Raw genomic sequence first — 12,867 nt, forward strand, 5'->3', positions numbered from 1 at the left:
TTCTGCTGCAATGGATGGCAGATATTGAATGTTGCCGCCAAACCTGAAACCAATCACAGTCTAGATGGGCGGGTCTGTGGGTGTTTACCTGAGAGGAAACTGGTGTCACATTACATCCTCTCCTGCGGATGTTCAGGTGTATATCAGTATGTAGTGTCTCTACTTTAAAGAGTCCTCTCCTGCTGATGTTCAGGTGTATATCAGTATGTACTAGTGTCTCTACTTTAAAGAGTCCTCTCCTGCTGATGTTCAGCTGTATATCAGTATGTAGTGTCTCTACTTTAAAGAGTCCTCCTGCTGATGTTCAGGTGTATATCAGTATGTAGTGTCTCTACTTTAAAGAGTCCTATCCTGCTGATGTTCAGGTGTATATCAGTATGTAGTGTCTCTACTTTAAAGAGTCCTCTCCTGCTGATGTTCAGGTGTATATCAGTATGTAGAGTCTCTACTTTAAAGAGTCCTCTCCTGGTGATGTTCAGGTGTATATCAGTATGTAGTGTCTCTACTTTAAAGAGTCCTCTCCTGCTGATGTTCAGGTGTATATCAGTATGTAGTGTCTCTACTTTAAAGAGTCCTCTCCTGCTGATGTTCAGGTGTATATCAGTATGTAGTGTCTCTACTTTAAAGAGTCCTCTCCTGCTGATGTTCAGGTGTATATCAGTATGTAGTGTCTCTACTTTAAAGAGTCCTCTCCTGCTGATGTTCAGGTGTATATCAGTATGTAGTGTCTCTACTTTAAAGAGTCCTCTCCTGCTGATGTTCAGGTGTATATCAGTATGTACTAGTGTCTCTACTTTAAAGAGTCCTCTCCTGCTGATGTTCAGCTGTATATCAGTATGTAGTGTCTCTACTTTAAAGAGTCCTCCTGCTGATGTTCAGGTGTATATCAGTATGTAGTGTCTCTACTTTAAAGAGTCCTCTCCTGCTGATGTTCAGGTGTATATCAGTATGTAGTGTCTCTACTTTAAAGAGTCCTCTCCTGCTGATGTTCAGGTGTATATCAGTATGTACTAGTGTCTCTACTTTAAAGAATCCTCTCCTGCTGATGTTCAGCTGTATATCAGTATGTAGTGTCTCTACTTTAAAGAGTCCTCCTGCTGATGTTCAGGTGTATATCAGTATGTAGTGTCTCTACTTTAAAGAGTCCTCTCCTGGTGATGTTCAGGTGTATATCAGTATGTAGTGTCTCTACTTTAAAGAGTCCTCTCCTGCTGATGTTCAGGTGTATATCAGTATAGATAGATAGATAGATAGATCGTACTTTATTGATCCCAAATTGGGAAATTGTTTTTGTTACAGCAGCATAAAAGGCATTTTACAATAAAACAAAATATACAAGAATAGAAATAAAATAAAATAAAATAAAATATAAAATAAAATATAAAATATACATGTCAAAATACAAAATAGAAAATATACATACAGATATTATATATATATATATATATATATATACAAATATACAAATATATATATATTCAAAATATATGGAATTATGGAGTATTAAATATGAAACAGATTATGTGTGAGTAAAATGTACAAGGTGGTTTTATTTCTAGAGAAACTATGGAGCAGAGAGTTCTCTTCCAGCCAGAGGTGATTTGTTGTACAGTGTTATTGCAGTGGGCAGGAATGTTTTCCAGTATCTGTCCTTGAGACAGGGGAGCTGCAGCAGTCTGTTGGAGAAGGAGCTCCGTTGACTGTCCAGCTGCAGGTGGAGAGGATGGGTGGGGTTATCCATGATGGACAACAGCCTGTTCAGTGTCCTCCTCTCCACCACAGCTTCAAAGGGTTCCAGCTTGATGCCGATGACTGACCCAGCTTTCCTGATCAGTTTATTGATCCTGCAGGTGTCACCGGCTCTGATGCTGCCCCCCCAGCAGACCGCAGCAAAGAAGAGTGCACTAGCCACAACAGACTGATAGAAGATCTCCAGCATCTTACTGCATACGTTGAAGGATCTCAGCTTCCTCAGAAAATAGAGTCTGCTCATCCCCTTCTTGTACACAGCGTCAGTGTTGATCCTCCAGTTCAGCCCATTGTCTAAGTGCACTCCCAGGTACTTGTAGACCTCCACAACTGCCACATCCTCTCCCAGAATGCACAGGGGCAGAGGAGGAGATGTCCTCTTCCTCCTGAAATCAATGACCATCTCTCTGGTCTTGGCCACATTCAAAAGCAGATGATTTCTTCCAGTCCACTCAACAAAATCACCCACCAGCGCTCTGTACTCCTCCTCCCGTCCATCCCTTATACACCCTACCACTGCAGAGTCATCCGAAAACTTCTGCAGGTGGCATGACTCTGAGTTGTATAGAAAGTCAGAGGTGTATAAGGTGAACAGGAAAGGAGACAGCACAGTCCCCTGTGGGGCTCCAATACTACCAACCACCACATCAGACAGCACACTGCCCAGCCGGACGTACTGTGGTCTGTCCGTGAGGTAGTTGGTAATCCAGGAGATGGTGGACGAGTTTACCCTCATAGCCTGCAGCTTGTCACTCAGTAGCCGAGGCTGGATCGTGTTGAATGCACTGGAGAAATCAAAAAAGGTGATTCTCACAGTGCAACCCGATCCATTCAGGTATGAGTGAGCACGCTGCAGCAGGTAAATAATGGCATCGTCCACCCCCAGGTGAGGCTGGTAGGCAAATTGCAGAGGGTCAAGGAATGATCTCACCTGCGGTCTGAGATGGGCCAAGACCAGTCTCTCAAGCACCTTCATCACATGAGATGTGAGTGCTACAGGGCGATAGTCATTGAGCCCAGAAGGAGTTGTCTTTTTAGGGACCGGAACAACGCATGATGTCTTCCACAGCACCGGGATGGTCTCCAAGTGCAGGCTCAGGTTGAATATATACTGGAGAACAGGAGCCAGCTGGCGTGCACAGGTCCTCAGGACCCTGGGGCTGATACCATCAGGGCCAGCAGCCTTGCCTTGGTGGAGTTTTTCCATCTGACTCTGGACCTGTCCTGTGCTCACAGTGAAGCGGGGGGGGGGGGGCTTGATGGAAGGGGGGCTAGAGGGGGGGGGGGTCTGAGGCAAGATGAGCAGAGGGGGGGGGGGGGGTCAGCGGCAATGTGAGCAGAGGGGGGGTGCAGAAGCCAGGCTGGGTGGTGGAGGAGAGGTGTGAAGTGTAGGTGGTGAGCAGAGTATGTAGAGTCTCTACTTTAAAGAGTCCTCTCCTGGTGATGTTCAGGTGTATATCAGTATGTAGTGTCTCTACTTTAAAGAGTCCTCTCCTGCTGATGTTCAGGTGTATATCAGTATGTAGTGTCTCTACTTTAAAGAGTCCTCTCCTGCTGATGTTCAGGTGTATATCAGTATGTAGTGTCTCTACTTTAAAGAGTCCTCTCCTGCTGATGTTCAGGTGTATATCAGTATGTAGTGTCTCTACTTTAAAGAGTCCTCTCCTGCTGATGTTCAGGTGTATATCAGTATGTAGTGTCTCTACTTTAAAGAGTCCTCTCCTGCTGATGTTCAGGTGTATATCAGTATCTAGTGTCTCTACTTTAAAGAGTCCTCTGCTGCTGATGTTCAGGTGTATATCAGTATGTAGTGTCTCTACTTTAAAGAGTCCTCTCCTGCTGATGTTCAGGTGTATATCAGTATCTAGTGTCTCTACTTTAAAGAGTCCTCTGCTGCTGATGTTCAGGTGTATATCAGTATCTAGTGTCTCTACTTTAAAGAGTCCTCTCCTGCTGATGTTCAGCTGTATATCAGTATGTAGTGTCTCTACTTTAAAGAGTCCTCTCCTGCTGATGTTCAGGTGTATATCAGTATGTACTAGTGTCTCTATTTTAAAGAGTCCTCTCCTGCTGATGTTCAGGTGTATATCAGTATGTAGAGTCTCTACTTTAAAGAGTCCTCTCCTGGTGATGTTCAGGTGTATATCAGTATGTAGTGTCTCTACTTTAAAGAGTCCTCTCCTGCTGATGTTCAGGTGTATATCAGTGTGTAGTGTCTCTACTTTAAAGAGTCCTCTCCTGCTGATGTTCAGGTGTATATCAGTATGTAGTGTCTCTACTTTAAAGAGTCCTCCTGCTGATGTTCAGGTGTATATCAGTATGTAGTGTCTCTACTTTAAAGAGTCCTCTCCTGCTGATGTTCAGGTGTATATCAGTATGTAGTGTCTCTACTTTAAAGAGTCCTCTCCTGCTGATGTTCAGGTGTATATCAGTATGTAGTGTCTCTACTTTAAAGAGTCCTCTCCTGCTGATGTTCAGGTGTATATCAGTATGTAGTGTCTCTACTTTAAAGAGTCCTCTCCTGCTGATGTTCAGGTGTATATCAGTATGTAGTGTCTCTACTTTAAAGAGTCCTCTGCTGCTGATGTTCAGGTGTATATCAGTATGTAGTGTCTCTACTTTAAAGAGTCCTCTCCTGCTGATGTTCAGCTGTATATCAGTATGTAGTGTCTCTACTTTAAAGAGTCCTCTCCTGGTGATGTTCAGGTGTATATCAGTATGTAGTGTCTCTACTTTAAAGAGTCCTCTCCTGCTGATGTTCAGGTGTATATCAGTATATAGTGTCTCTACTTTAAAGAGTCCTCTCCTGCTGATGTTCAGGTGTATATCAGTATGTAGTGTCTCTACTTTAAAGAGTCCTCTCCTGCTGATGTTCAGGTGTATATCAGTATGTAGTGTCTCTACTTTAAAGAGTCCTCTCCTGCTGATGTTCAGGTGTATATCAGTATGTAGTGTCTCTACTTTAAAGAGTCCTCTCCCGCTGGTGTTCAGGTGTATATCAGTATGTAGTGTCTCTACTTTAAAGAGTCCTCTCCTGCTGATGTTCAGGTGTATATCAGTATGTAGTGTCTCTACTTTAAAGAGTCCTCTCCCACTGATGTTCAGGTGTATATCAGTATGTAGTGTCTCTACTTTAAAGAGTCCTCTCCCACTGATGTTCAGGTGTATATCAGTATGTAGTGTCTCTACTTTAAAGAGTCCTCTCCTGCTGATGTTCAGGTGTATATCAGTATGTAGTGTCTCTACTTTAAAGAGTCCTCTCCCGCTGGTGTTCAGGTGTATATCAGTATGTAGTGTCTCTACTTTAAAGAGTCCTCTCCTGCTGATGTTCAGGTGTATATCAGTATGTAGTGTCTCCAGAGGTGGGAGTAAGTCCTACATGTGCAAGTCATGAGCAAGTCTCAAGTCTTGACCTACAAGTATCAAGCAAGTCCCAAGTCACTGTGGTGAGAGTCAAGCAAGTCAAGTCAAGTCAAGTCATTGCTCAGGTCAAGCAAGTCAAGTCAAGTCATACGAAATGTTGATGAATAAGCCCAGTTTCCGCATTTAAATCAGTTAAAAGACAGTGGTTATGAAAATGGATTTAACCCACACTATGATCTTCATTACATACACAGTTAATCATTTGAAATCTAATTTAGACCGATGACAATCATATTAGATTCATATTAACCCCAGAACTGCAGACAATATAGCTAGGACTCAAGTAAAAAAGGCAGAATTCCAGGTAAGAAAATCATATATGGCATTTGCCATTACACATATTTAATTTAAATGTCTGTTAACACTAGAACCTCCAACAGCGTCAGCACCTACATAGATATCATTTTCAAATCATTTAATTTGTTCCTCTTCATAATTTCTTTATAAATTAAGTAGGACGATTTAAAACTCACTTAATTGGGTTAATTTAGAAATTGCTTCAGTTTATCATCATAACAGATCAAAAAGTTCAGATTCATTTTACAATAAATCAAGGAATGATGCACTTCTACAAACAAAAACAACATAATTAAAACATTTAAACAAACTACTAAAAGTAGATGAACTACATTATTCAACAGTTTACAGTAACTTCTGATAATAACACAGGGGAAATAAACGAGGCATCTCTTTCCCTCTCTCTCTCTCCCTCTCAAGTTCAAGGTTCTTTATTGTCAATCTGACATAGCTACAGAGTAATTATGCAGTTGAAAATCTTATGTCACAGGCTTCTCCAACAATGCAACATAATAACATAACATAATAACAATAAGAGCATGAGCAATACAAAAATAATAATAGTTATAAAAATGAAATAAAGTTATGATGTGGAATAGTGCAGTATGAGTCTATATACAAGTTATTGGAATGATATATATTAGGTATTAGATACATACTACTGAGTAGCAGTTGAATGTTTGATGTTGTTTCAACAGTTCAATTGTTTAACAGTCTCACTGCCCGCGGGAAGAAACTGTCTCCGAATCTTCTTGTCCTTGCCCGGATGCTGCGGTAACGTCTGCCAGACGGCAACAGAAAGAACAGTTTGTGGCTGGGGTGATGGGGGTCTTTGATAATCCGTAGTGATTTCTTCCTGAGCCGCTGGGAGTAAAGGTCCTCCATGGATGGCAGCTCCGTCCTGGTGATGTGCTGTGCAGTTTTCACCACCCTCTGTAAAGCCTTACGATCGAGGTCGGTGCAGCTGCCGTACCAGGCCGTCATGCTGCCAGTGAGGATACTCTCTATCGTGCACCTGTAGAAGTTGCAGAGTATCCTGGAATCCATTTTGAACCTCCTCAGCCTGCGGAGGAAGAAGAGCCGCTGTCGAGCTTTCTTGGTGATGGTGGTGGTGTGAAGAGACCATGTCAGGTCCTCAGTGATGTGGACCCCAAGGAACCTGAAGCTTTTGACTCTCTCCACCGTAGTCCCATTGATGGCGATGGGGGCGTGTCCCTCTCCCTGCTGCTTCCTGTAATCCACAATCAGCTCCTTTGTTTTGCTGATGTTGAGATGGAGGTTGTTCTCCTGGCACCAAGATGTCAGGTTTTCGACCTCCTCTCTGTACGCCGTCTCGTCATCGTCTGTGATCTGGCCGATGACGGTCGTGTCATCAGCAAACTTCACGATGGTGTTGGAGCTGTGTGTGGCCACGCAGTCGTGGGTGAACAGGGAGTAGAGGAGAGGGCTGAGCACGCAGCCTTGAGGGGCACCGGTGTTGAGAATCAGGGTGGAGGATGTGATATTTCCCACCCGCACTGCCTGGGGTCTGCCCGTCAGGAAGTTCAGGATCCAGTCGCAGAGGGCGCTGTTGAGCCCGAGGTCTCTGAGCTTGATGGCCAGCTTGGAGGGCACAATGGTGTTGAATGCTGAACTGTAGTCAATGAACAGCATTCTCACATATGTGTTCCTGTTCTTCGGGTCCAGGTGTGAGAGGGCAGTGTGGAGGGTGAGGGCTATGGCGTCGTCTGTGGACCTGTTTGCTCTGTAGGCAAACTGCAGGGGGTCCAGAGATTCAGGGAGGGAGGAGGTGATGAATGATTTGACTAACCGCTCAAAGCACTTCATTATGATGGAGGTGAGTGCTACTGGGCGGTAGTCGTTGGGGCAGGTGATGATTGTCTTTTTGGGGACAGGAATGATGGTGGAGTGTTTAAGACATGTGGGGACTACAGACTGCAGCAGGGACCTGTTGAAGATGTCTGTGAACACCTCTGCCAGCTGAACTGCACACACCCTGAGAACACGGCCAGGGATGCCATCAGGTCCAGGAGCCTTGTGTGGGTTAACCCTTTTAAAGGATTTACACACATCTGCCCTGTTTAAAACAAAAGGGCAGTGTAGCTCCTGGTCCATCTGTACCTCCACAGCCTGGCTGCTCTCAAAGCGTGCAAAAAAACTATTTATCAGTATGTAGTGTCTCTACTTTAAAGAGTCCTCTCCTGCTGATGTTCAGGTGTATATCAGTATGTAGTGTCTCTACTTTAAAGAGTCCTCTCCCACTGATGTTCAGGTGTATATCAGTATGTAGTGTCTCTACTTTAAAGAGTCCTCACCCGCTGATGTTCAGGTGTATATCAGTATGTAGTGTCTCTACTTTAAAGAGTCCTCTCCTGCTGATATTCAGGTGTATATCAGTATGTAGTGTCTCTACTTTAAAGAGTCCTCTCCTGCTGATGTTCAGGTGTATATCAGTATGTAGTGTCTCTACTTTAAAGAGTCCTCTCCTGCTGATGTTCAGGTGTATATCAGTATGTAGTGTCTCTACTTTAAAGAGTCCTCTCCCGCTGGTGTTCAGGTGTATATCAGTATGTAGTGTCTCTACTTTAAAGAGTCCTCTCCTGCTGATGTTCAGGTGTATATCAGTATGTAGTGTCTCTACTTTAAAGAGTCCTCTCCTGATGATGTTCAGGTGTATATCAGTATGTAGTGCCTCTACTTTAAAGAGTCCTCTCCCTATGTTTAAGGTGAGTTCACGACAGACCAGTGTTATTTATTTTGTACACACACTTTATTGCAGGATAATCCACAACCATCATTTCTTCACATTAAACACGCTTGATCTGCAGGAGCATCAACACACTTACACCTTCTCTGTAAACAACAACAAAACTGAAAATAAACAAGATGGAAAATATACAAAATGATAAAACTGTTTAGTCAATAATATAATAATTAGATTTAATTCCTCATTTGCTTTATTTTATATTTAAATGTGTCATGCATCACGAGTGACGCTCACAGGAATGTCTCAAACAACAACATCTACAAACATTTAAAATAAATAACTCTTCACTTCGTTAACCAATCAGCTCGCTCAGATCTTAGCGAGCCGGCTGCTGATTGGCTGTGTGAGTGTCATCTATGTGACCATGTACTCCTGGCGCTTGTTGAGGCGGACTTGGCAGAGCGACACGGCGCCGACCGCCACGTAGATCCCAGCCGCGATGAAGCAGTTGATCCCGACCTGAGTGTAGAGGCCGTAGATGTTCCCCGGGGGATTCTTACTGCACACAGAGAGGATTCAATACATGTTAATAACATACAATGATATTAAACTGTGTTAAGATATGTATCTGGCAGCTCCTGTAAATAAAGAAGAAAACTAAAATATCAATTTACGTCATATTCTCAATAAACCTCCATTTATTTTGATCTGTGCTCAAAAAATGTTAAAGGGCCCATGTCATGCTTTTCCGGTTATTACCCGTCCCCTTGTGTGTTATGAAGGTTTTTATGCATGTAAACGGTGTGCAGAGTCACAACCCCTCAAAGTACACCCTGTAGCGAGTAAAACTCTAACACAGAAAATACCTCCCCAAAACGCCTCGTTGGAGATACGTCATTGTCCATTTGATTCTTCCATTTCGTTCCGGGTACGGCATGATGTCAAGCCGTACCCGGAACGAAATGGACCAATCCGTGGAGCCGTTACGTTACGTCCGCGGAGCCGTTACGTTAAGCCCCCGCTGATTGGTCCAAATTGACCAATCCACGGACTTCCTCACACACACATCTGTGTGCGGTGTTTATGCTGTACAAACCTAAAAGAAGAGAGGCAGATTCTTGTAAATAGACCTGTAACACACAGTTGCCGAACACTGATCTGTTTTTTAAAAATACAAAATCAGGGCATTATTGTTCTCATTTCACAGAAATTGAAAGGGCTTTCTCAGTTCCACCTCGACATATTTAATAGTAAGTTGACTGACAACTAGCCCTGTGATTTATTTTATTTTCTATATAAACATGTATATATACTTTTGTTGTTCAGCTGATTTCTCCTCCCTGGCTGCAGGCTGATAACAGACAGTTGGGATCGCGGCGAAATTCTCTCTGCAGACCCATTCTCACAGCGTTTATCACCCTTTTTCTTACTCAATATCTGTGTATAAACCTATATATATATATTTACAGTCTAAGGTGTTAACGTATGTATTCCTCAGTCAGTTGATGCAGCAGCTAAATGTTAGCTTAGCACAAATCAACCAAACTCCATTCAGAAAACCAGACCTCCGCCCACGAAGCAGCAACGGCTGGGAGTACAGGAAGTATTTGATATGGAAAGATTCACACAGACATTGAGGGTCCAGGAGGGGACATGTGAGTCCAAAAGGGGGACATGTGTTGAATATAAAAGAAAAATTAACGACACCACACATTGAGAGTTAGAGCCAGACCATGATTTTGCATTACAGGGGACCTATTATGCAAAATCCACTTCTTCATGTCTCTTCTACATCAACATGTGTCCCCTCTTCTTCATGTCTCTTCTACATCAACATGGGTCCCCTCTTCTTCATGTCTCTTCTACATCAACATGTGTCCCCTCTTCTTCATGTCTCTTCTACATCAACATGTGTCCCCTCTTCTTCATGTCTCTTCTACATCAACATGTGTCCCCTCTTCTTCATGTCTCTTCTACATCAACATGTGTCCCCTCTTCTTCATGTCTCTTCTACATCAACATGTGTCCCCTCTTCTTCATGTCTCTTCTACATCAACATGTGTCCCCTCTTCTTCATGTCTCTTCTACATCAACATGTGTCCCCTCTTCTTCATGTCTCTTCTACATCAACATGTGTCCCCTCTTCTTCATGTCTCTTCTTCATCAACATGTGTCCCCTCTTCTTCATGTCTCTTCTACATCAACATGTGTCCCCTCTTCTTCATGTCTCTTCTACATCAACATGTGTCCCCTCTTCTTCATGTCTCTTCTACATCAACATGTGTCCCCTCTTCTTCATGTCTCTTCTACATCAACATGTGTCCCCTCTGTGCAAAGAGACTCTGAAAGTTTCAGGAACAAAGATTCTCTCTCTTTTTGATCCATTTATATAAAAACCTGTCTGAAAATGAGCTGATCAGATTTTGGCCACTTTATGATGTCATAACGATGTTTTGTCTTGTGTAACCATTAGCCAATCAGCAACCAAGGTAACCCCCCCCCACTTTATCACCTGAATCTCCTCCTAGAGCACCATTGAGTTCTTTTTAACCAAATATCTCTCAGAGGGGCGTGGGGAGGGGCTCCTTATTTTCATCTAAAGTAACAGACAGAGAATCAGCACTTTGGAAACAGGGCTGAAACAGAGGGGATTATGGGTAATGCTGCAATGATCTGTTTGGTGTTTCAGCCAATCAGAGACCATGACGGAGGTGACTCTGCTTCACACTCGTAGTTTATGTTGGGATTAAATGTGAGTCTACTTTGGGTTTATCTGCAGTATTAAACCAGACGAGAGTAAAAACTCAGACTCCCAGAGTTCATAGCGACTCACTCGTTGCGGATGTCCTCCTCGGTGAACGGCACGTCTTCGATCAGGATCGCCGACTTGGTGCTGAAGAAGATTCCCAGCATCCCCTGCAAGAGAAACCATATCCCCATTTAGGTGAATTAATTCATATTTAGGTATTTATTTAGACAAAGTAAGGGTTTCAATGATTACTTAATGTTGTCATGAATTACAAGCAGCCCTAATGCGAAAGTAAACTCCTGCGTAAGCTCCAACTGGTCCAAAACTCAGCCGCCCGTATCGTTAGCAGAACTCCTTCCACTGATCACATCACCCCGGTTCTTCAACAACGCCACTGGCTCCCCATTAAATACCGCATCCACTTCAACATGTGGCTCCTCACCTTCGAGGCCCTTCACACTCCTGCCTCACCTCCATATCTCTCTGAACTCCTTCACACCTACACTCCCTCTCGTGCTCTCCGATCCTTCGCTGCCTTCCAGCTCACTGTACCTTCTGCCCGCCGGACCACCATGGGGTCACGAGCCTTCAGCCACTCTGACCCCCTTCTCTGGAGCTCTCTCCCACAAGACATCCGCAATATGGACTCACTCTCAACCTTCAAATCCTGCCTGAAAACCCACCTTTTTATCTGAGGCTTTTATAAAAACATTTGTACCTTTATTATAACGTGACTGTCTCTAACACATGTGGATCATTTTCCCTCATGCTCCATTTATGGAAACACTGACTTCCTGTTCTCAAACATCACATGACGTCAAAAATAAAAGTCACATGATTCATTTAAGTCACATTTATTTTGCCTCTTTAGTTCCTCTTTATATTCTGAATATTGATCATATTTGCATCTGTTTATTTACTGGAGTATTGTTGCATTGCGATGGTACATCTCTGTGTTAAATAATGATACACAACATTATTATATATTACTGTTAGTGTGTACTGTTCATATATGTGTCAGTTAGAAAACAACTACATACTTTAATATTATATATGAATAATCCTGTCACCAGCTAGTGTATTATAAGGATTTCATTAGTGTATATTAATAATAAATATTGTAAATGCCTCTGTGTTTAAATTACCTTCTGACACCACACTGACACATTCCTGGTTAATCCTCTGTCACCTCACCATTCATTTAAACGGAAAACCAGACATTAGCCAGCTCCATAACGTTAATTACACAGACACAACTGCACTGATCAGAATGGTGTTCATTAATATTGTTATAATATTACATTACATCTTATTTACCTTCATGTCTATGGTAACTTGGCCTAAATGGGCGCCGTCTATCAACTGGAGAATATGGAAATGCATCGACTTTGCAACCGAATTCTTGCTGTTTTTAAAATATTTTTAGGATATCATGAAGGTGAACACACATTATGAAGAATACAAATTCACCACTGAAAAGATTTGACATTCATTTCACTATAAACCCCACATAGCTCCAGGAAGTAGCCGTCCCCCTCCCCGGTTCTCACCAGCATGATGACCCCCCAGATGCTGATCACGATCCCGCACGCAGCCATCTTCGGCCCGCAGAACAGAAGCGACGGCATGCCTGCTTTTTCAGGGTCCAACCGATCAACCAGAAGCGGATTTATATGTGTTTTATTCACAAAACTGAGCAGAAATTATCCATGGAAGGACGACAGAGGCTCACGGTCAGCTGATCCGCATCACTCGGGTTCACTCGTTGAAACTCGGCTTCACTCGTCAACCAGCGTAACGACCAATCAAAACGGCCTGTTCGTTACATCCCGCCTTTTCCGTTGAGACTGACCAATGAAATGTCCAGATTGTTGAAATGTGAAACTGTATTTTTATTTTATGTAATTTTATAATACTTTATTTGTCTATCCCTGAATTGTTT

General features: G+C 42.9%; 1 protein-coding gene across 1 annotated transcript; it reads right to left on the reverse strand.

Annotated features, from left to right (window-relative positions):
* Window positions 1-8,217: 8,217 nt before the first annotated feature.
* Window positions 8,218-12,718, reverse strand: rnasekb (ribonuclease, RNase K b). The gene is made up of 3 exons (XM_034114064.1): window positions 12,476-12,718; window positions 11,010-11,092; window positions 8,218-8,735 (listed from the first exon to the last, which is right to left on the reverse strand). Exons 1-3 carry the CDS (start codon window positions 12,551-12,553, stop codon window positions 8,591-8,593), a joined length of 306 nt encoding a protein of 101 aa, XP_033969955.1. The 5' UTR covers window positions 12,554-12,718; the 3' UTR covers window positions 8,218-8,590.
* Window positions 12,719-12,867: the final 149 nt, after the last annotated feature.

This window comes from Trematomus bernacchii, unplaced genomic scaffold (assembly GCF_902827165.1).
Source record: "Trematomus bernacchii unplaced genomic scaffold, fTreBer1.1, whole genome shotgun sequence".
In the NCBI taxonomy this organism is placed as follows: Eukaryota; Metazoa; Chordata; class Actinopteri; order Perciformes; family Nototheniidae; genus Trematomus; species Trematomus bernacchii.

Bases quoted from the DNA above. Each gene is read 5' to 3' on its own strand.
- rnasekb (XM_034114064.1), bottom strand. From the start codon at position 12,553: ATGCCGTCGCTTCTGTTCTGCGGGCCGAAGATGGCTGCGTGCGGGATC. The intron at 11,093-12,475 runs GTGAGAACCGGG...TTTCTCTTGCAG, and splicing joins TCTGGGGGGTCATCATGCTG to GGGATGCTGGGAATCTTCTT. The intron at 8,736-11,009 runs GTGAGTCGCTAT...CTCTGTGTGCAG, and splicing joins GAGGAGGACATCCGCAACGA to TAAGAATCCCCCGGGGAACA.